Source organism: Suillus plorans (genome assembly GCF_016647745.1).
Source record: "Suillus plorans strain S12 chromosome Unknown HD556scaffold_63, whole genome shotgun sequence".
Classification (NCBI taxonomy): Eukaryota; Fungi; Basidiomycota; class Agaricomycetes; order Boletales; family Suillaceae; genus Suillus; species Suillus plorans.
In genome coordinates this window covers 178,276-200,801 of record NW_024537447.1, presented here as the reverse complement: position 1 = coordinate 200,801, position 22,526 = coordinate 178,276, and the positions used below count along the sequence as shown (strand labels likewise).

Sequence of the window (22,526 nt, the reverse complement as noted above, 5' to 3'; positions counted from 1 at the left end):
ATGCATTGCAAAATCTGTCCATCTCTACTGTCAAAGTAAGCACTTGCACTCCGCACTCTTGCTTTGAGTCATTATCTTTGTCATTGACAAGGTCAACTAGCTTGTGGAATTGATTACCACCATAATTACAGTGTGTTTAAAGGAGAGCGCACCTATTACGAGCACCAACCAGATAGTGTTCAGGCTGCGGATCATGTGTTCATCGAGAAGAGTGTAATTGAGCTCTTTAGGACTGCAATGGATTTCTCATGGTGCGCTATATGCTATGCTCTTGATCTCTCCCATCTGACTATAAAACTTGGTTGCACCCAGGACTTCAGCTACGAACTGTGCAAAGTTGTATAACCTTTGCCTCTCACATGGTAAGCAGACACCTGCAGACTTTAAAGTCAAGTTTGAGCTTTCTGTCGAGCATGTTTGGGATGGTTATGTAATAACTTCACTGCTGGAGGACTGCGAGCGTCGCATGAACACCCTCATTGCTCCCCACACTGGTGAACAGCGAGACCGATTCACGGAGGCCATGATCGCAAGGAACCGCCGCATTCAGCTTTATGGCTATGAGCAAGTCCGTCGCCACTACTGCAATAGATGCACAAGCATGTATGAAGATGAGCAAGGTGTCGGTGAGTGTAATAGTTTTGAGGCTATGCGGGGCTAAGTCGTAAGATATATACAGTCACGCATAAAGTGTCCGCTGTCGTCGTCGATGGTGTCACTGTCGGCCATCCATGCTGCGCGGTTTATAACTGCCACACCCCGCTGTCTAACAACCACCATCACTTTTGTCATCTACACTCTGGTCAAAATGACAAGTGCGTGATTATTGGCTGTGACCTGCCCATTGTACGTGGCCGACGCACGTGCTCAACACTGGAACATCGTCAAGTCGAGGATACTCACGAGCTGCGTGGTCAATCCAGATTCCAGCTCCAGGAGCGCCTTGCTCGTGCCAGAACTACCATTGCCACCAACACATCTCTCACAGATGATCCACCAGACGAAGAAGAGTATGAGTTCAATGAGAATACCAGGAGAGCACTTCCTGCTACCAGTTCATCCCAGGACAGACCTGGAAGGAAGAAGTTCAGGGCAGTCTTTGGCCGCCGGCGCACACACAACGAGCAGTTGATTGTTGCTCCATGCGGTATGATTATTGCTCGAAGGACTTTCTTTGGAGCGGAGGGAGTAGCCAGTGTCAAGGTATGTATCATCATTCCATGACCATTTCCTCAACTCATGATTATCTGCAGCAATTCATCAAAGAAGTCTATGCAGGCGAAGACGCTGTCAAGCCCAATCACATATTCTTCGACAACAACTGCACCCTTGCAAAACTTGCAATGGGCGATCCTTTCTTTGACAACATTGGCTTGTCCGTCGACGTTTTTCATTTCAAATGCAAGCATTCACAGACCGACACATTCTGCCAGGAGAATTGCAACCCAGAAGCATTCCCTGAGCTCCATAGCGATGATGGGAAGGGTTGGCGGTTCAATTCCTCCGTGGCAGAACAAACAAACAATTGGTTCGGCAAGTATCACCCCATCGCTCGTGAAATGCTAGCTCACAAATTCAACTTCTTTTGTGATGAGTTGATCTTACGGAGGAATCATCGGACAGAGGAGAAGCTGGGCAAGGATGGACACAACCCACGCATATGGCCATGTCAGCAGGTATTTGAGTAGTCAGTAACCACGAATACCCAAGGCTATATTATCTTGCATCCGTTGCTCTGCATCGCCGACCCCTCCTGGGCTAAATTCGTGTAATCTTGAAAGTTCATATAATTTTTCTTAATTACTCGTGTTTAGAAACAAAGTTGATAACAACGTAGCGGCAATATGAAATTGTTTCACAACAGAAGAGAATCAGTGAGGATTATCTGAATATTGAAAAAGTATGTCTATCAATGTATGAGTTGACCCAAAACGTGTTACAGTCCTCAAGAACGGTCTCACTCGTCCATTCTCGCAGAGCCGAGTCTCCAAACTTCGGTATAAGGTGGATACTGCGCACGATATCACCCACTGGCACGATACTAGCCACTCTGTCACTACCTCGCATCAATGTTGACAGTTTATAAAGTCCATTGTTTCGGTCAGGAGCAGATGGGAAGGGAGTGAATCATTCGATATATGCGAGGTGAGGAGGAATGTTGACAGTGGGTGGAAAGAGCAATTGTAAAGACTTTGGGGGCAAGGAGAATATAACTCGAACTTGACCCACACTGAAACCTAACGAGTCAGTGAGCAGCGAGTCCTTGAGTAACAATCAGACGGCCGGTACCGAATCACGCACCTTTGAGATCATTTGTAACCGAGTCTTCGCCAAGGCTTACGAAACATCATCCTTTCTCAACCCGTTCCACTCCCACCATGAAAAGACTGCAGAAGAACCCTTTGACCGAGGAATGTGTGTCGTGGAATCTGAACAGTTGACCTGAAGGATGCAGCAACAGGTGGTTCAGGGTTCTAGTGAGACAGTGGACGAGATCGAGGAAGTACCAGGTGACTTCGATACAGTCATTGATCCAAGCCTTCGGGATATGGACTCCACATCAGCCTTGAATAAACGCTGCAGCCATGATCACGTACCTGTTGAAGACCATGGCCCCATCTCAAATGCAGCATATATGCATCCACCTGGGCGCGGAAGTGTGTCAGTTTCAGCCCTTTCTCGACCTGGTCAACTATGTTTTGTGTCCATATATACAAAACTCTCGTCCTGTTCAATAAAAAATCAGTATATTTATAGTGAGATGAATGAACACGCACTACCATAAAGTTCGGTCATTTCGACCACGAATTTTGTTGAGTTGCACGAGCGTTGGTTCATTTGGTCCAGGGATGACCATAATCAGAAAGGCTTCTTTGGTAAGATAGCGGACACCACGAGGATTGTTGCAGCAGGTCATGTAGAGGGCTCGTACACACGTATGAATATATGACTTGTTCAGCTCCGAACTGGAGGCGATACATACAGTGCGGCTTGGAAGCTAGCACGGACGCCAATGGTTCGGGTGTAGCAAGTTGTACTAGTACTGTGAGATGTACAAGTTCTCTGACTTGCCCCCCCCAAATTCGCTTTGCCTCACACACTCTCCTGGAGTCACAAGAATACGATATAGCAATCCCACGCCGGCTCAGCTTAGGTTTGGATATGACACCGACGTATGCACCCCACCGAAAGCCAGTAAACTTGATATCAACGTAGCAACTGCACAGGACTCCAGGAGACGTCGCAGACCACTGGAACGCTCAGGAGCCACCGAGAAGCATCCTTCCTCCCAATTCCACAGCACCAGAGCAGACTGGGCAATACTCAGCGAGAGCGGAGGGTACCAATGCGGTAATGCTGCCGCTAGTAGACCGGTGGTAAGTCCAGGATGTCAGCATGCATGGGGCGCAATGATCTGATTCTTGACCTACAGCAACCACGAAATGGTTCTTGGAACGTCATCGACCAGATTTTCCACGAGCCGAAGAGTCTATCGTCCTGGGGGATTCTCAATTACTCAAGGGTTAATGACCAAACAATCAGTCGCTTCGTCAACACTTTGCTCAACGCATGCAAAAAACTTGGTGCCATCAGTGTTTCTATCTTATGCGTATCTCAAACTAATCTTGTCTATCTTAGGAATGAGTAAATGAGATGTCGAATTTCATTTCTAGCTACTGATCGTTGTCTGGCAGATATATCCCCACCTGCAGCAAGTCAATCATGTGCTGGCGCGTCGTCTGTGGTGAATGTAAGTGCTATGTCGATTCGTCCACCAACGCGTGCTTATTTTATGTTTGGTACGATTTCCGAAGGAGAATACGCGCTCACGGGACAAGAGGAGATTGAGGATATCCCGAGGTCATAAACGCACGCCCATAGACACGTTTAGTCTGCACAACCACTTTACTCGGTCCTCGGCCACACATCAGAGGCTTGGAAGATGGTGAATGTTAATTACGAGAAACAAAACTACAGGAACTAAATGGACACAAGTGTAGACTGTGGGCAATGCGAACAAAACTAAAGAATGAAGTCTTAACAATCAGAGTTGTGTGCACCTACTTGTGCGGCCGTTTCGCCTTCTTCATGAAGGAAGTCCAGCTTCCTTTCTCTGTTCGACCATAATCAATGTAGCGTTGGCGAAGCGATGTGTTGGGCTTGAAGTCCCACACCTTGCGGTTGTCATAAAACGTTGATGCCTTGAATGGTACACCAAAGTGGCCGACAAATGCATCTGCCACACTGTGTCGTCCATCAACCGCCCTTTGACAAGCATTGAAACCACGAGAAATGTCAACCACATAAAAGTCAACGGGCCAGATTGCAACTTTTTCGACGACAATGGCATCATGGCTTGATGATCCGCGTGAAAGAAGACTTCCCGAATCCTCCTTCTTCACGATCGGTGTTGAGTGCATTGACGAGATAGATGATGAGAGCGAATGAGAGTCGGAGGCATCAGAAAGATCAAATGAGTCGGCAAAAGGGCGTTGTTTGCGGCATGGTAAAACACGGCGGGGAGCCTGAGGAAGTGGAGAATGGTGCCGCTTGGTTGTGTGGACAGATTTTGTCGTGTCATCCCCATCACTATCTGTCAATGACAAGATAGATGAAAAGCGCCGCTTGATTGGTGGTTTGAATGAGCGCCGCTTGATTGGTTGAGCTGGCGAGTCATTAGGCACTTCATGCTCATTGTCTGATGCGACTGGCGACAGTGAGGGCATACCAGAGCGAGGTTTGCGAGTATGTGGCACAGGATTGGTAGGAGGTAGAGATGGTGTACGTGAGCTCCGTGCAAGAGATGCAGCACGCACATACTTCCGTTCGCTCGTCAGGTCTGTCATGAGGTTAGCGCTTACTGGGCGTGTCAGTCTGTGAAGGTGCCGGTCAAAGTCTACACACTCCCTGACACGTGCATCCCTCACAAAGAGGATGCCAGCATCGCGCTCATGCAGAGTGACCATGTGGCCCACATCAAACTGTGTCCATGTGTCGAGGGCACGGTTGTACCGCTGGATAGGAGCAATCCTTGCAGGAGCAGGAATATCAGGGACCTCAGAGGTCATGCATAATTTTTGGAGGACCGAGAGTGTGAAGTAGAAGTTGGGTAGTTTGAAGCCGTCTTGAAATTCGTAAATTATGGGCTCAACACCATTCTGAGTCCATGCGTACACCACAACAGTGTTCTTCTCCCGAGCCGCAGCCTGGAGACGTTCAAGTTCACATTGGCGCCTTTCTTCATTCATTTCCTCTTCACGAGCATTTTGCTGCGTAAAGATGGCAGGCATCTGCGTTGCATAGCGTGGTGCTGCTCAGGCTTTGGGTTGTGATGGGCCAGCAACCATGCGTGAAGGAAGCTGCACAGGTTCACTAGCATCTGGAAGCTCAACAGCGCGACCCTTGCCCTTCTGGACTTGTGCAGGAGGCTCAGGAACTTCCGATAAAGAGGCCAAGGGTGGGGACAGACGGACGTCCAAGTCAGAGGGTGCAGCATCAAGAATCAATGCTGGCTGCGAAGGTGGGGGTGGAGGCATAGGTGGACATGCTTGAGGCTGATGAGGTGTTCGAAGCGCCAATGATAGATCCAACACAACAGCGGAGGTATGTCCTTTGACGGAACAACCACCCAACAGGCTGCAATGTGTTCGGCATGCAGCGTTCTCACAATGTGCATGGGGGCGCTTCTTGCAGACCAGGGCAGCACACATAAGGAGCAATGTGGCATTGCTCAAGGCAGCAGGCTGGACGACAGCGGTTGGGACTAGCTGAGCTGGCTGGACGATAGTGGTTGGGGCTAATTGAGCTGCGGCCAAAGTGGGGGAGCTGGAGGGACTGGTTGAGCCCCGTGCCCAGCGAAAGAAATTGCATGGCACTTGCTGCTCGCCAGCAAATTTCTTGCACTTGAGTGATTGGAGTCAGTTGAAATTCAGCAGCGAACGAGTCTGGGAAAGATAGCACTTACCACTGCCACCCAACGGCCCTCATTTCCATTCTCGTTTGACTTGCACCGTCGCCAAGGAACCTCCTCTTTGCAGTTGGTGCATGAGTGGATGAAATCAGGTTGGGGTTGAGCCAGTCGAGCATCGAGGACAGCCTGCCATGATGGTGCACCCCGCGAGGTGGATGGGGTATTCATGGTTGTCAAGAAACCTGGTGATCGGAGGATATCAGCCATATTCATCTGGCGGGCACAAAAATAAACTTACCAACGTTATCTAGTAGCTTGAGGATCGCATAAACATTGAGAAATGAATGACATGCTGTGGAATGTAGTAGTTAGTACTCAGGAAATACAGGTCGTATTAGAAACTTACAGGTAGCATAGAGATTGAGAGAACACATACCGGGCGGACGTGCAAAGGCGTGCTGGCGGCAGTGGTTGGTTGAAAGCAAGAGATAAAGCATAAAGATAACCAATGGCGCATCATGTCGTGAACCGGACGGATCCGCACTCGGGCGGACCCAGCCGGACGGACCCGGAAAATTCCATTTCCCGGATGTCCTCGCCGGCTTTGGCTTTTCAGTACCTCAGGCCAGGCCAAAGCCGTGGTCAGGCCATGATCTTTGGCCTGGCTTGGCCTGGCCTATTCTGGCCTGGCCTGGCCCACGGCCTGAAGCCGGGCCATGCACATCACTAATTCTGTCCTTATTGTTTGGACCAGGGAATGGCTACGAGAAACTCAACCTTATGCATAGGATGGCGGGAAGAGCCATGTTCCTCGGCGGATGCATTCATGGGTCCCTGTGGATTCGCAATCATCTGCAGTATGGACTTGCAATTCTTGGTCCGCAGAAAGAGACTTCGGGAGTGGCTTCGCTGGCCCTCCTCTCCATCATCGTCCTTACGTCTTTGAGGACATTCAGGAGACTGTTTAAGTTATGGGTGTTGCTCCGTCATCCAGTAAGTTTTGTTACCTCGCGTCGCATCACAGCTAACCTTCTCTGAAGTGTTTTGACATACATGGCATTCTTTGTCACCATATACTACTATACGTTGTACGCATTGCTGTGGATATTCCCTCCCTTTGCATTTTACGGCGCAGATGTTTTATTGCGCCTATTCCGCTATCAAATAAAGGATGCCACCCTCACTGCGCAGGACACTCACATGACTTTGGTACAGTATTCTAATGTTGTTCGATGCACTGTTGACTTCATCTATCATAGATCCGCGTTCATAATTGCGACGATGGCTGGCTCGCTGGCCAGCATGTCAGATTGCGCGTTTTCTTCTCCAACAAAGTTTTTGAATCCCATTCCTTTACTATCCTCTCAGCACCACCGTCTCATTCTTGCCTCTCCTTACCTGGGTTCCTTCTCGCGGCACGAAGCGATGGAGACTGAACGCGGGCATTGAATAACTACACCCGACAGCAACAAGAACGTTTGCAAATCAATGAGAAGTCTTAGGGCGACTCGGGTGCTTTTGTTCAAGTCATACTGGATGGTCCTTTTGGGGGGTCAGGTGTCGATCTGGGTCTGTACGAAAGCGTGTTTCTTGTAGCCGGCGGGTCTGGGGTCACACTCACTCTTGGTCTGCTGGACGACATCATCGGCAGGTGTGTCAAACTAGGCCGCAGTCAGGAGGAACGAACGAGGAGAATCGAGTCCACCTGGTACATTCTCGGTATTTCATTTTTGACTACTGGCATCACATCATTCTGATCTATTTGTACAGGTCAGATAGAATGGCTTGCTCCGATGCTGATAGATATTGCTACGGCAGCGTCGAATAGCACCATAGACCTGCACATCTCTATTTTCGTGGCGTGCCTTTGCAATCCGGAAGCGGTGCCTGATATCCCTAACTCCATCGTCACACTCTCGCGTCCGTCTATTCATAATATTCTCAAGGACCTCATCAGTCTTCCGCCATCGTCTGAAAAGGAAGATCTGATCGAAACTCGATGTCAGAAATCGCCTAGCTTGGGTGGGGGAGTCGCGGTCTGCGCTAGCGGCCCAGAGAGCTTGACGAGAGACGCGCAGAATGCAGTCCCGAGATTGAGTTTGACAATGGGTATGGATATGGGCGGGATTGCTCTACATACGGAGCAGTTTACTTTGTGACCTGTCAAAATTCAACTCAAACCCGCCAGGCGCATTGGAAGTTCTCAAAGTCATCCGTAAAACCTGAGTCTGTTTTTGGTTTCGAGTTTCAATTTATCGTTTGACTAGGTCGTTGCCAACTCAAATCGTGCAGCGACCAGCACGGGCCCCTATTTTCGTCGAGCCCAGCAATATAGACTGCGAGGCGATCATCAAAGACAGCGACAGCGATTTTGATGAACTGAGCTTCGCTGCAAGCGGCTCTAAATTTCAAAATTTTCTCAACCAGGACTGAAGCTCACCAAGCTTGCACATGTCTGGTTGATCACAACTTGACCACTACATTGCGATTACCATAGCAGCAGCATACCTTTGCATTTTGACAAGAATTCAACATCTCTCCAAATCCACCCAGGCAAACTGGTTACCGGTCCACGAACTTTCACTCATATTTCTGTTTCTCTGAGAAATTATGATGTGTGCGCAAACAGGGACGACGAATAGGCTCTGTCGACTCATTCATGTGGTATGACTACCCCAACTTGAACAGGTTTGTCTCGCGAGGCCGTTTTGTGCAAAACAATAACATCAATCTTGATCGTAGGGCACACCAGGCCTTCCAACGTGATGTTGAAATACCCATCATTCCCATTCATCGTTGAACGGAAATTGGGAGGAGAGGGCTTACCCGGCTGCTAGACGACGGGCCTTCGAAACGTCGTGACTCAAGTCAAGGGGACTGGGTCAACTACGAGGTAAGTACATAATTTACTCCACCGACTCGACCACATCGACTAATTTGAATCAGTTCGTCGACAGGGAGATAACGACGCACTATCTTGGAATCGTGAGGTCGCATACACAACAGAACGTTCTTTGCTCCAACAGTATCCATCAGATCAGACATCAATCAAAAGAAGATTATGGTCCTCTTCGCTACCACTGACCATTGTCCCTCGGATATATCTACTTCACACAAACGAGAACCCGTTAGCTTCATTCAGATAAAATTTAAATCCATAGATCACCAAGCCATCGTTCAGAGAACGTAGCGGAATCCTTTTTCTTCGATCCCTTGCTCCTGCTCTTCTCTCTCCAGCTTCTTGTTCAATGTCTTCAGATGCTGTCTGAGAATCAAAGTCATCGTAATCGCGGTAACGTTACAGGCGATCACAATGGTATAAGAGTATCGATAGGTAGGACCCCAATTAGTTGGCCAGGCGTACCTGCCATCTATTTCGTCAATGAAATTTTAATAATCGATTAAACTACTCACGACCCTGAGATGCTGCCTAGTTGCTGAACTGCATTGATAAGCGAAAAACATACTGCGCGCTTTGACGGCGGTCGCGCAAATATGTTACTCTCCCATGTGGTCATCAAGACACTTGCTGAATTGGACTGCGCCATGAGGAAGCTGTTGAGGGGGCCACTATCAGCGAGATGTCCGAAATTAAGATTATGTGCATACAGAGAGAAGTATCGGGCTGCAGTGTTCATGGTACATATCGAAATAAGAGACCCAATTATGCCAATGAGGTTCGAAATGCTCATGTGCAAGAACCTTTCTTGTGTTTTATCAGAGTGTCTGAGGAGGTCTTCAGACCAGTTCCTAGATTGTTCGATATCCCACCTTACCTGGTCCACACGAATGTGAAAATGGCAGCATATATCCAAGGAGGCGCAACGAGGAGCAGCGATGCCGTTGGGTTGTAGCCAAGTGTTGCAGTCAGAGTAGGGAAATAGCCAGTGAAGGATAACGCTATAACCTGAGCAATCAATAGTGTTGCGATCCACCACACCTTCCAGTCGGCGATGGCGAGGTAAAAGCCGTAACCGAAGCCGCCGTTCTCAGTTTCTAACTGGTCTCCGACACCAGCATCCTCCTCCATACGCTTCAGTGCAAGCCGGCGCTCGTCATCAGTAAGCCACTTTGTTGTCATTGGAAAGTCCGGCAAAACAAAGGCAGCCATTATCGCAACGGTGACAGTCAGACTTCCTTCGATATAGAAAAGCCACCTGATAAATGAAATTCAACAGAGTCCTTTGACAAATCAACTGGATTGAATTACCTCCATGCGGCTTGCCCACGGACGCCATCCATGTTAGCAAGAATACCTGATGCGATGAGAGCTCCGAAGGCGTTACTGATCATGTTTCCGCTGTAATGGTGCCGTCAATGAATAGATATATCCACCAGCATGGTAGTACCCTTACCAATATAGGATGGCTAATCTGGAACCTATCTCTGTTCTCTTGTACCTGTACATTGAATTTCAGAACTTCGGCTGAATACTCGACGATTAACGAACCACTTGGATATCAAGAACACGGCGCCGGGGAGAAAAGCTGCTTCTATGAAGCCAAGAAAGAATCGCGTTAGGAGCGCTCCAACGAAACTATTATGAGGAGTATGGTCGGTCATCTGTCAGACATCAATGATCGGTCATACTTTGTAGTAATTCCAGTCAGCGCCGATATGACTCCCCAAATTACCATACAAGCAGGCAGATAAAGCGACGGCTTTCCGATGTAATTGAGAAACATATTGGAGGGGACCTGCATAATAATATATCCGACATAGAGGATAGACAACAACGTCGCATATTGTGTACCCTCGAGATGGAGGTCGGCGGTGAGCTGTGTGCGTGCCGCACTTAATCTGTTGTAAATGATGCATCAGCGATTCATGACAAGGGCATACCTAGCGTTGTTTCGATCGATCTAGTACAAGAATGAGATATATATCAGGCGCCTTGACGCGAGGTTACTCACAAAATTGAGGATAAAGATGAGGACCAGCATTGACATGTGCATGTCGAGTTTCAATAACAACCTGCGCTCTAGCTTGTTTCGTGCCTCTATACCACCAAATTCTACGTCGACATCGAGTTCTTTGCACTCAACATGCTCCTTCGAGGGCGAGATCGGTGCAGTGTCAGAAGAGTCAGGCGCCATAATGGGGTGATAATAGTGGGGTCTGAGGCCTGAGGGATGACCTCAACGGTCTGATGTGCCTTATAGATTGTGACACACAAGCTAATTTCATATCGATTAGTCTGTTGGTACCACAAAAAAGGGCTGATCGGCGCCTCCAATGGGGGTGCATGTGGAGTACCGGACTGTCGTCATGAGTGATAGTAGGAAGTTGGTAGGAGGCTCGATTAGTTTGTTGGTACCGCCTTGTGGAGTGCCGGACTGTCGTCATGAGTGATAGTAGTAGGAAACCTGGACAAATAACAGCAATGTTCCGCCCACACGGTCCGATTGGATTCCGTCTCGTAGAATGACAGTATACACAACAACCAATCATTCCGTTCTATTCAATGGTAGCTCAGGCTGGGAGTTAGGTTAGTCAGTCAAATCCTGCGGCAGCCAAGTTGTCGAACTTGTCTGAATTGTTCAATTGATCCGACTCGGGTGCGGAACAGCACCGTGACATGAGGCTCTGGGATAGCATTCTTTTGATTCGACTTAGTACCTGACAAGCGTATGCATAGTATATACAAGTGCCTACTCACCGCTGTATATCTGTGGCTGAGAGTTGAGATCACAATTTTGTCCGATGGAAGACCTATCGATGTCGTAGGTCGGAGGATCCCTAGTATAAGTAACTGGTAAGCTTGACTGGCCCAAATTCCACTATCCAATCACTCAAGCAGAAGACAAGGCTGCAAACGAGTTGAGTACACAAGAGCGTTGGTGAACATTCTAGTCGACAACTATGATACAATGTACAGAGTATACGAAAACGAGATAGGTTATAGCTAGAGTGCAAGAATATATCGAGCTCATTTTTTACAACAGTAAGAAAGAAGATCGCAAATCAACAACTTGTGAATAGGTGCCAGACGACAGCAATACGATGTAGAACTACACACCAATATGAACGAAAACCATCCTCTGCTCCAGCGGCACTGTCGTCTTCACAGCATGCGTGGCACGGTTCAGTGCCCAGGCCGCCTTCGTACAGTCCATCACACCTCCATCCTTCAAATCTGGGAACATCTTCTCGTAGAAAGCTTTGACGACGTGTTTTGCGACAGAGTCATCGACCTGCCACAGCGTCCCAATGACGCTCTTGAACCCCGAAAACTGAAGACCAGCTGCAAGGTGAATCACTTCGTCGGGAGTCTCCTCATCCCCGACGGCGGTATGACACGCTGATAAGAACGCGAACTCGGCGTGAGGAACATCTCTCTCCATGATATCGAGCAGCGTCAGATCTTCGTCTTTCATGACGAAATGCGAATTGTAAGGCTGCTTTGGGTCCTGCTTGCCATGACAAGCTAGGTGTACCCAGGTGTTCTCTTGCAAAGCTTCGAGCGCACCTGCTCGTGTGGCTGCGTCTCCAGACATAGTAGTGTGTTTGGCCGTCGCAGGAACGAGCTTATGTACAAGCTCGAGCTCACTGTCGACGGCCATGAGCGCCCTGCCTTTCCCTGCACCCGGTTGACCCTGTCCAATTGTCACGAAGGATGGAGTGACGCGCTTCTTCATCGTCTGTCTGGATCTGACCAGAACCGAAAGTGTGGGCGTGTAAGAGCAGATGTAGAGATCCTCCAGGCATTGCTCCCTAGAGCCATCTGAGTTTGTTCGAAAAGGGTGAGCTGCGTGGAGAGGAATAGAAGTGAAGGCTGCAGTTGGACACAGCCAGATTCGACAGTATTTTAGTTTTAGATTATGCTGGAGGACGTTGACGATGGGTAGCATGAGCTCGTCCCATACTGTCCGCAAGAGGACTATTAGATCGTTTCGCGGCACTTTGGGGCCCAGGGTAGATGCGTGCCGTATTGCCCTGCCAACGCGGTCCTTGAGATTGGTCAGATCAGCCAGAGTGACAGATGGCAAGGGAACATGATGGGGGTCTCCTGATGTCGGGACGATGATGGCACTACATGAGTATTGACTCGCAATGAGGATGATGACCGGGCCCTGGCGGGCTGCCGCTTGCAGGTCTGCATACAGAGGTGGGAGCAGGAACCGCGAAAACACCGGAAGATCACGTATTTCAGCAACCGCAGCTTCCCATTGCCTTGTAAGTTTCCTGTACTCCATTGCTGCCCGATCAGCAGCAGCCCTGTCGGTGATTGTTGCAGAACTCTGGGCCGCACTCGAAACGAGCTTGCTCAGCTCCAAATAATTGTGCGCCAGTGCCGGATTCGCTGACTCAAGGGATTCAACCGGAGTTCTGAGTCGGGAGGCCAGCGACCATTGCTGGCCACGGCCCTGCTCCACAAGTTCAACTGCATGTGGAAGATTGTCACAGCGGATGGCACATGATGCTGCATCTGCTGGGAGCGTTCTGGCGACATGAAAGGCAGCAGCAGCTTCGCGCCGTGAAGTTGCCGAAGACCGTGTTGCCAAATGAGCATCCAGAAGCTCAAAAAATGTTGAGTAGGCTTCCAGCGCAGATCCATGACCATGCTGCTCCGCTGCAACGGTCCAATTAAATGAGCGAACGATCCGTTCTGGCAAGCCTTGAGTAGAATGTCTTGATGCGAGTCTGGAATTCTCCACTGCAAGAGACAAATCAGCAGGGTCGTGTAGAATCCGGTAACGGGACAAATAGGCCTCCTGCAGCCGCATGTAGCTGAAAAACCTGTCCGGGTGCAGTGAAGACAGAGCCGCCAGTGATTCTTGGCAAAGAGCAATGGCCTCCTCAACATCTTCGTTCTTCTGAGTTTCTGTGAAACGAGAGCAGAGCGCCGAGCTCAAATTGAAAAGAGTTACATGGCGCCTTGGATGGTCAAGCCGCTTTAACCGAAGGGATTCACGATACCGATCAATGGCCTCGTTAGGATCCTCTCTGACTTGCGATTTGTCATATCTGTTTTGGAGCGCGTGGGCAAGGTTGTGAAGCGTGATGGTACGACCAGAATGCCCAGGTGGGCGCAACATCAGGGCCTCGCGATAGAGGCTGATAGCTCTGGTGATGTCTTCGATATCGCTGCGTTTGTTGAAACGGTAGGCGAGGGCGCCCCCTAGGTTGTCCAATGAGAAATCCCGATATTCGTGCCCAACAGGGCGCAGGTGCAGCGCTGCTTCATACAAAGAGATGGCCTCATCGAGATCATTAGTATTGCCTTGGTGTGTAAAGCGGGACACGAGTGAAAAGGCCAAGTTGTTCAGGTAGCCATCACGGTCAGCATCTCCCTCGGGACACAGAGACACGGCTTCACGACGGAGCTGTATGCTCGTGTCAAGATCATCGATGCTGCCGTGCTGATCAAACCGTGTTCTAACTGCTCGTGCAAGCTCGTCGAGGGTTCTGGGACGAAGTCGATGGCCCAGAGGACAGAGCTCGAGGACGACTCTTCGAAGGTGGATGCCTTCATCGGATGCGTCTGTTGGAAGATTGTTGCATCCGACGATCACATCATCAATACCATTTTCGCCTGCCGCGATGCTACGAAGGTAAGTGCCCTCTGGACAGAGAGGCAGTAGCTCATGATACAGTTGGGCGGCTTCGCAGATGTCTGCAGCAGTACTTTTCCTGATGTGGCGCCAAGCCAGCGCTTCGGTGAGATTATATAGGGATAAGGGATGATCGGGATGGTGCTGCGGACGCAATGCAAGGGCGTCGCGGAACAGGGAAGTGGTAGTATCAATGTCTTGAACATCATTTCGGATGTAGCCTTGAAGGCGGGCCCACGCGAGGTTGGTGAGAGCTGTTGCGCGGTCTGGATGGCCGACCGGACACTGGTTCAGAACCAAATGAAAATGCTCTATAGCATCGTTCAAGTCAGAGATATTCTCGCTTTTCATGTATGAGGCAAGCTGTGCGTGGTCCGCATCTGCGTCTCGAGCAATCTCGCAGTCTACGAGGGCCTATAGTTGGCATTCTGTCAGCAAAACTAACAGGACGGAGTCCGCGGTCGCTCACATCAAACAGTGCGCCATTTTGATTGTCCCAAGCATGTAGAACAGCAACCTTCAGTGTGATGAAAGGTTGAACACCGCGCACGGCTGGGAAGGAAAGATCTACGGGATGTTAGCATATGTGCATGAATGAGAAGCCAATCACTCACCAAATGGGTGATCTCCATGATCGAGTAGCTCATCCCACGACATTTGAAGTTTCCCGATGACCTCTCCACTGCCTAGCATTCGACCAAGCTCATAGGACGCCCTGATCTCTATTGACAATGCAGGCGAGGCATTTGATGGTCTATAAACCGACGATCAGTTCTCGCATCACGTCAGAAGATCTCCATGGACTTCACAGAGTTAGAGTATCCCCCCACGCTACAGATTCATTAGATGATAACACACTGATGGCCGATTTCCAGCGTCTCCTCGAGTCGACATTGATGGACACGTAGATGCCAGCGGGAATGCGCCCGGACGGGACTTGAAGATTCTTTCCGCTGATGACTGTAGATAGATCACAAAACAGATACGGAGATGATATGGAGAGACTCGCCTTCAAGTCTGATATATCGGCTTTCTGAGCTACCGGACATGATGTTGCGACGCAGCAAAATGATGAGGATCGAGGATGGGTAGAGTGGTGGACGTGATGAATGGGAAGGGGAGATGGGGGTAAAGATATGGGGACTGCAGATAGAATTCGGCTGAGTGGGAGATTGAGGCCTAGGGTTCAGGTCACGCTGCACGTGTATTTCCATATTGTCGGTGGATGTTCGGCACGATAGACGCTGGTGTGATCGCACAAGCGCCGGCAATGGAGATCACCGACCAGGATTAGCAGAAGAATCTGTGCTAATGTAGAGAATGGCATGAACAGTTTGCGGCGAAAGTGGTCTGCCAACGTTGAAAGGGACGTGCGAGCCTCAGAGTGATTGTTGCTCCTGGACTTGTATCGTACTACTCAGTTAGCACGCAAAGGCAAAATGTAGAATTGAGTATATTTTGTGAGGTAATAACAAAGGCAAAAAAAATGTCTATATCGCTGAAAACGGCGCGAAAAGAAAAGACGGATGATTACATACAACTGCTCCAATTGAGCTGACAGTGCCATGGGGGGAGGATGATCTTGCCTGCAGCGACTTGCGAGGATAAGAAAGAATAAGGCAAGAATGCAACCAATTGTATTCTCGTTCGGCGAAGGATGATTGACGAACGAAATATTGAGGAAGCTGTAACTGCTACCGGATTCACTCACCGCCGAGAGATAAGAAACTGAACCCTGCGGAAAAGGAATATCCATTATAGGTGGCACTGCATGGATAGGTTGGCAGGTCCATAGTGTAGGGACGCCTTGAAGGTGACAGGACCATATTTTGGCCAAGGACATGTAGTGCGGCTTGAGGCTGCAGAATGGCAGAGGTTACAGGAGCGGACCATTGCAGTAAACGTCTGAATGTGGAGCTTCGACGAGAGGGAGGGGTTGTATTTGAGGCAAGGGTGGTGTCGATTGAACAAAGTGCAGAGTGACTGTCGAGTCAATGGTGAAAGAAACAGCGTGAAGAGGGAATCGCCAGATATGAGGCGCATCTCGTAGGAGATGGACGTGGACTGTAATGATGGACAGCTACTTTACTAGTAAGCGTAAATCCTCGTGCACTACGTTGCCCTTGAACTGCATCAAGTACGAAGAGATGGATTATGATCTATATTCGGACTCCATAGAGAGAAGCGTAAGATGGACGTGCAGAGGCCCAAGGCATTCGAACTTGCGACGTGCGTGTCGAGACCGTGTTCCATCGAATTGCAACGTGCCGGCGGCATCCCGTTCTCACGGTGTTTCTTAGCAATATTTTCCTCCAGTTCCAATTTGCATATGGTCTTTCAGAAATTCAGACCGGCTTCTGTTGATGATGGCAATCATTCTATATAGCATTCCACTGTACCCTGCCATTACAGTCAATCTCCAAAGATTAAAAATTAACGACTTACTAATCATCATCAATCCGCAAGGTTTCGACTCCTGAAGCTCCCCAAGCTTGCACAATGCACACGTCTGGTTGATCACAACTTGACCAGTACATTGCGATTACCGTAGCAGCAGCATACCTTTGCATTTTGACAAGAATTCGACATCTCTCCAAATCCACCCAGGCAAACTGGTTACCATCATTCCTATTCATCGTTGAACGGAACTTGGGAGGGCTTACCCCTACCAGACGACAGGCCTTCAAACTGTCGTGACTCGAGCCAAGGGGACTGAGTCAACTACGAGGCAAGTACATAATTTGCTCCACCGACTAATTTGAATCAGTTCATCGACAGAGAGATGACGGCGCACTACCTTTGAATCCGCATCGGTCACATACATTACATCCTCCCGGGTTCAACAGAATGGCCTTTGCTCCAACGATATCCATCAGATCAGTCATCAGTCAAACGAAGACTATGGTCCTCTTCACCCCCACTGACCTTTGGATATCTCCACTTCACACAGACGAGAACGCGTTAGCTTCCTTCAGATATCATCACGCGCATATTGAAGTCGGCCTATTTCAAGAAGCGTGCATCCAAAACATCAAAAGAGATTGAGTGGAAATGTGCGCGTTCAGAGGACTGATGGCGTTTCAAGGATTGATAATGTTTCAAACTTAAAGGCAAGCTTCAAGCAAAGGACCAGTGCTAGCTGTGTTTTGCGGTCAAATAGGGTAACGCTCGTGGTTCTCATAAAAATGATTGAATGCTTCTGGCACCAACTCTGATTTTCCATCAAGTGGCGCATCACCTGCCAGTACAACCTGTGACCTGGTTGGCCTACGAGCGCAGTTGACGCTGGGAGCGGCGACGATTGAGCGGACGACAATTAGCATTCGAGTATAGTCAGTCAATTCATCTTAAATTCGAATAGGTTTGTCGACAGAGATGGTATATTCGACTGATACATGACCCTAGATTGTGCCCTTAGTATACATCAAGGTGCGCGACAGGTAGGTTTCAATGGCATAATGATGGACAATCTCTCGTAAACACTCATGACCACAACTACATTTCACAGACGTCAGCCCGCAGTTTCCAATCCTGATATATCAAGTGAGATGGTCAACTTCGTGAGCCAGACAGACAGAAATACACTCACAGACTCAATTGTTGGTCGGGTGAACACCACCATCGTCTCCTCGTCGAGTTTGATGTCCCAAAGAGGAGCATCCAAAAATTTGTCATGAGCCACCTCCACGAAAGGGAGGTACGTCGACACCTGCATGTCTGATGGAAGACCTACCGCTGTCGTAGGTTCGCGAATCACCTTTCCGATACCACGCGCCACAACCGAGGGATTGAAGTCAGTCATGTATAACCGGAACGCTGAATCACTTCGATTCGCGACAGGACCAGCCCATACAACACGGGATCCTCCCACTCCAAAAAAGCACCGCCTTCGCATGCCGAACCTTTCATCAGGGAGACGAGAGTTTTGTGGACCCCACGATGACCATTTGACTGACCGTCCATCTTCTGACGTCGCGTCAAACCATGTCGGAGGAACGTCCATGAAAAATATGCGAGCAGATACGATATAAATCGACGAAGGATCGGCCCATGTCACTGATATGACTCGATCTGCAGGGTTTGTTGCCCAGATCCAGTGGTTGACTGGTACTGCGAGGTCTGCACAGCTTGTGGCACTATGAAAGATTGATGGGTGATCGAATACGCCCAACTTGCCATGGACGGGCATCATGAATCTTGCATGAAGCCGCGGCGCCTTTGACGGATCCTCAGTGTCGTAGAGGTGTATATGACCATCTGTCGAAAGAGCTATAAGTTTCTCCTTCACAAGAAAACGTATGTCCAGCAACTCAGTTCCATCGCCGATAACACATAAGTCCTATTAAATGTCCAGATTGAACCAGCAGCGAAAGACAGAAAAAGACACCCACATCAGCTTGACCAGGTCGTTGCCAACTCGAGACGTGCAGCGACCAGCACGGGCCCCTATTTTCGTCGAGCCCGGCAATATAGACTGCGAGACGATCATCGAAAACAGCAACGGCGATTTTGATGAACTGAGCTTCGCTGCAAGCAGCTCTACCACCCACCACACAAGATCCATGAGACAAAGGATGCTCCTCCCCCGTTGATATCGAACGGAAGGATATTCGGTACTTGAAGCCATCAGAGTCCACATCGATCGGAAACGTTACGATGACCTCGATATCTTGAGACTCGTCCATGTACCTGTACGTATGAGGAACCGAATTGTGATTCATCACGACTTTGGTGGTACACGTGCTGTTGGTCTTGATATCCACAGCGTTGGACGCAGCATCGACGTGCACCGACAGCGTACAGGAGATGATGTTTCGATGAATGACCGAGTTTAAGTCGACCAAGGTTTTGGCGCGAAACGCATTCGTAGTAATGGGCCTGAAATTGTTCCATGCGTTTGCTTTTTTTCTGAGGATGCTCAAGCAGTCTGCTAGAGAGGCTGTAGGCGACCGTGGATGTACTTCGATCAGCCGTTGAGCACCGAGTTCGATGATGTACTGTAGCTCAACAGAGCATTTGACTGTGTTGTATAGTGTCAGGCATGTCTGTAAAGGGCGGATCAGTACATTGGATCAAAGGGTGGGGATGAATCAATGACTCACCGAAGCGCATCGTATAATTTCATTATATGAGAGAAACCCGAGGATATGGCATTGTATTTCATCGGGCATGCCTTCGAGAGTGGGTGTTCCGATCCGAGAGTGCATTTGTACACGACAAACAGCATCCTCTGTATCTATAATCGAGGACAGAGGAGTGTCGGTGTTTGAGAAGTGATGAGTTGGGGTAGGAAGGGGTGTAGGAGAGACCGATAGCACGGTCCCCCTGCACGGACGACTGTGAACACCAAACTCCAATCGAGCCTAGCGAGGATGAGAAATTTGTGATAGCCAAGAGTTCAATTACTTGCCTTTTTTCTATCACGTAGCTTTTCTGCGCAACTCAACGATGAGTTGACAATACTCTTGATGAAGTTACGGAGCATGGTAAAATGATAAATGGATGAAATGTGGATCTTCACTTGGCTTTTTGAGTGACAGTAGTTGTGAAAATAGTCGAGAAGAGTATAATAAAACATGACTGCTAGCGGATATGCAAGGTAGCGACATGGATGAGCGGAAGTTTCAGAAGTACCGAAGATGACATCATCTCTTCTGGGCACAGCCACATTCAATTAACTTTAAACTTAAAGTCTTCAGCACTTCCGCTTCAGTAAGAACGATGGGTATAGAACGTCAACAATGCATCTATCTACATCATTGAGTAGGGATAAGCGGTGCCAAAACAGACATCGTTGTAAGGTAACATGCCGATAACCGTCCGAGTAAGAGTAATCCGAGAAGTGCCAACAAGCTCATAGATAAATGGTGAGCAGAACCGATATAAGCATGTAATCGTTAAAACCTAAGCCGCAGCTTCTTCGTCAGCTTCTTCTTCTTCATCGGCTGCTTGTTCTAAATCATGACCAGTTGGGACTTCCTTGTTCAGCCAGATACCTGGGTGAAAGAAATTGAGACTGTAGATAGCGAGAGTGACCATGGCTCCATCGAGCCAATCTATCGATAATAAAGTATATTATAAACTTATTCGTGGCGAGAACGGATGATAACGTACCGAAGTAGTGTTGAGTGGTGATCACTGGCCCGAACCACCCACCGGCGAGCTCTACAGTACGGTAAATAGAACTAAGGATGAATTGAGTATATCAATGACCCTGATAAGACGTCTTGGGCACTAACCGAATGAAGATGCAGAGAGTGCAGAATGCCATGGCACAGATCAGAACTCGCAAGTTCTTGCTCACAGCACTTTGACCTTTCTCCAATACGCGGGGCTGTTCAACGTGACGGAAGGGCGAATTTGATTTCAAACGCAAGAAAAATTCGGATGCCAAAGTGACGTAGACCACGATAGCAACTAGAGAGCAAAGGTAAGGATTGTGAGTGAGAGAATTGAGACCCTTGTCACGCACAGAGCTGAGCCGCAATTCCTCCCAGCATGATGTTCGCGCCCTATCTCTATGATGAGATTGTTACACGAAATAATGGATGATGTACATACCATCGCAGCACTTGAATCCTGGCTAACGGCGTGCGCGGCGGATGCGCCTCCAAAAGCTTGTACAATCAAACAGACAACATCCTAGGAGTTGGGAAGATATGAATAACGAACACAGCTTGAATGTATGGTACTAACGAAGCAACAGAAAATGATGGTATCTGCACTAGATCAGCAACCGAACTGCCAGGAATATCAGGGCAATGGCACTAACATAACTTGGGGGTTAGACGGCTGTACTGGGGTCCAACTTGGTTGATTATCTTGCCAAGGATGATAAAGTTGGCAGCGACAAGGGGAGTAGGTGCGATGATGGTGCCGACGAGCCTGCAGTGGAAACGGTTGAGCGGGCCTGCGAATAGGTACTTCTAATAGATGAACACGTACTGCATCTCATAAGGCGTCAAAAGCTTGGGACTGTGGCTAGACCATAACCTGGCGCTCCAACCGAGTATTTCGAGGACACCGGCAAAAGTCGCCGTTGGAAGCATCCACCAGAGTCTAAACTTGAGTGCCTGGCTGAAGTGGATGACTGAAAGCATCAAGTCATGATCGTGCACTGTCGATAGTAAAAAAAAACATACTAGTTGAAATGCTGTATAACACCAGGAACTAAGGGAGCGATTTGAGGTAGATGCGAGACGTCTGGACAAGACAACTCACGAGGATACATATCCACTGTGTAGGCACATAGGTGTACGGACCAACGGGATTTTTGTTGGCTACCAGACACTGAGTTGAAAGACGGTACAAAAAACATAGAGGGACTCACGAAGCTGACTAGCTTCAAACACAGAGGGAGACATTTTGAGAGGAAAAATGGCCTTTGGGTGAGAGGGATTGGAACGTGTGGCCCATCATGATATACGCAAGGCAAGGCATTTCTACTAACTGGAGTTGTGCCGCAGCGGCAGGATCGGGTATGAAATAGATGTGCCCGAGGCAGCTTCGGATAAGCTATCAAGATCAAGATTCACTTTAAAATACTACGCGTAATTACGATTCACAGCCTGACCGTCCATATTCGTCATGGTCTTCGAGTTCGCCGCAATCTCAAGTTCGTACTGGTAGTCGCAACTCCAGGTGAGCTTGAGGTGAGCCATACCAAACAATCTCAAGTCGAGGACCGGAGGTGCTATATTAGTGCAAAGTAAGTACGTACTCGACATCATCCCAATAGCTAAATTTGGAAAATCTTCCCAAGTGGTATCTGGTGACCGCCCTGGGCACTCTGTAATTCTTCTGGCAGAACTTCGAAGTGGCAGTCCGCATGGCACAGACATGCAGTGGGTTCTTTCATATAAGTAACCAGGTGGATTTCATACAGGAATTAATATTCCAACATCTTCCTTTGCCATCACACAAGCTGTACATGATGGCGAAAACGGGAACATTAAAGACTCGGATTCGGTGTCGGGCCCGACAGCCAATTGGGGACTAGCTAACATTTAATTGCCGTGAAACATATCGACGACTACTACTTCGGCTGATCAGCGCTAGCG

General features: G+C 48.8%; 9 protein-coding genes across 9 annotated transcripts; 2 read left to right on the top strand and 7 right to left on the bottom strand.

The window, feature by feature from the left end:
- Window positions 1-1,881: 1,881 nt before the first annotated feature.
- Window positions 1,882-2,127, bottom strand: HD556DRAFT_1244551 (uncharacterized protein; the record flags this gene model as incomplete). Its single annotated transcript, XM_041298457.1, has 1 exon — window positions 1,882-2,127. A coding segment is annotated over one exon (246 nt), but the record flags the coding sequence as incomplete, so codon positions are not given.
- A 923-nt stretch (window positions 2,128-3,050) lies between these two features.
- Window positions 3,051-3,749, top strand: HD556DRAFT_1311709 (uncharacterized protein; the record flags this gene model as incomplete). Its single annotated transcript, XM_041300565.1, has 3 exons — window positions 3,051-3,377; window positions 3,434-3,523; window positions 3,675-3,749. 3 exons carry the CDS (start codon window positions 3,051-3,053, stop codon window positions 3,747-3,749), a joined length of 492 nt encoding a protein of 163 aa, XP_041156108.1.
- A 312-nt stretch (window positions 3,750-4,061) lies between these two features.
- On the bottom strand, window positions 4,062-6,468 carry HD556DRAFT_1538510 (uncharacterized protein; the record flags this gene model as incomplete). The annotated part of the gene is made up of 5 exons (XM_041309690.1): window positions 6,318-6,468; window positions 6,210-6,263; window positions 5,966-6,153; window positions 5,346-5,903; window positions 4,062-5,291 (listed from the first exon to the last, which is right to left on the bottom strand). Exons 1-5 carry the CDS (start codon window positions 6,406-6,408, stop codon window positions 4,062-4,064), a joined length of 2,121 nt encoding a protein of 706 aa, XP_041156107.1. The 5' UTR covers window positions 6,409-6,468.
- Window positions 6,469-6,715: 247 nt separating this feature from the next.
- On the top strand, window positions 6,716-8,070 carry HD556DRAFT_1433905 (iron reductase; the record flags this gene model as incomplete). The annotated part of the gene is made up of 5 exons (XM_041305270.1): window positions 6,716-6,888; window positions 6,952-7,120; window positions 7,171-7,245; window positions 7,414-7,630; window positions 7,682-8,070. The coding sequence occupies 5 exons, from the start codon at window positions 6,716-6,718 to the stop codon at window positions 8,068-8,070; spliced, it is 1,023 nt and encodes a 340-aa protein (XP_041156106.1).
- Window positions 8,071-9,088: 1,018 nt separating this feature from the next.
- HD556DRAFT_1244496 (MFS general substrate transporter) lies at window positions 9,089-11,007 on the bottom strand (the record flags this gene model as incomplete). Its single annotated transcript, XM_041298453.1, has 10 exons — window positions 9,089-9,275; window positions 9,326-9,466; window positions 9,521-9,637; window positions 9,688-10,068; window positions 10,122-10,211; window positions 10,267-10,311; window positions 10,362-10,448; window positions 10,502-10,705; window positions 10,754-10,773; window positions 10,825-11,007. 10 exons carry the CDS (start codon window positions 11,005-11,007, stop codon window positions 9,089-9,091), a joined length of 1,455 nt encoding a protein of 484 aa, XP_041156105.1.
- Window positions 11,008-11,922: 915 nt separating this feature from the next.
- On the bottom strand, window positions 11,923-15,719 carry HD556DRAFT_1529754 (CHAT domain-containing protein; the record flags this gene model as incomplete). The annotated part of the gene is made up of 5 exons (XM_041309425.1): window positions 15,476-15,719; window positions 15,276-15,426; window positions 15,081-15,220; window positions 14,936-15,033; window positions 11,923-14,880 (listed from the first exon to the last, which is right to left on the bottom strand). Exons 1-5 carry the CDS (start codon window positions 15,678-15,680, stop codon window positions 11,923-11,925), a joined length of 3,552 nt encoding a protein of 1,183 aa, XP_041156104.1. The 5' UTR covers window positions 15,681-15,719.
- Window positions 15,636-16,541, bottom strand: HD556DRAFT_1401027 (uncharacterized protein). The gene is given in 2 exon segments (XM_041303823.1): window positions 15,636-16,497; window positions 16,508-16,541. The coding sequence occupies 1 exon segment, from the start codon at window positions 16,307-16,309 to the stop codon at window positions 15,884-15,886; it is 426 nt and encodes a 141-aa protein (XP_041156103.1). The 5' UTR covers window positions 16,310-16,497; window positions 16,508-16,541; the 3' UTR covers window positions 15,636-15,883.
- Window positions 16,542-17,839: 1,298 nt separating this feature from the next.
- HD556DRAFT_835928 (uncharacterized protein) lies at window positions 17,840-20,076 on the bottom strand. Its single transcript, XM_041311783.1, has 4 exons — window positions 19,877-20,076; window positions 19,569-19,829; window positions 18,858-19,511; window positions 17,840-18,805 (listed from the first exon to the last, which is right to left on the bottom strand). The coding sequence occupies exons 1-4, from the start codon at window positions 20,042-20,044 to the stop codon at window positions 17,978-17,980; spliced, it is 1,911 nt and encodes a 636-aa protein (XP_041156102.1). The 5' UTR covers window positions 20,045-20,076; the 3' UTR covers window positions 17,840-17,977.
- Window positions 20,077-20,107: 31 nt separating this feature from the next.
- Window positions 20,108-22,276, bottom strand: HD556DRAFT_1401016 (RTA1 like protein-domain-containing protein). The gene is made up of 11 exons (XM_041303822.1): window positions 21,797-22,276; window positions 21,688-21,746; window positions 21,609-21,636; window positions 21,412-21,556; window positions 21,239-21,351; window positions 21,163-21,185; window positions 21,028-21,108; window positions 20,939-20,978; window positions 20,706-20,883; window positions 20,581-20,651; window positions 20,108-20,522 (listed from the first exon to the last, which is right to left on the bottom strand). Exons 1-11 carry the CDS (start codon window positions 21,828-21,830, stop codon window positions 20,371-20,373), a joined length of 924 nt encoding a protein of 307 aa, XP_041156101.1. The 5' UTR covers window positions 21,831-22,276; the 3' UTR covers window positions 20,108-20,370.
- Window positions 22,277-22,526: the final 250 nt, after the last annotated feature.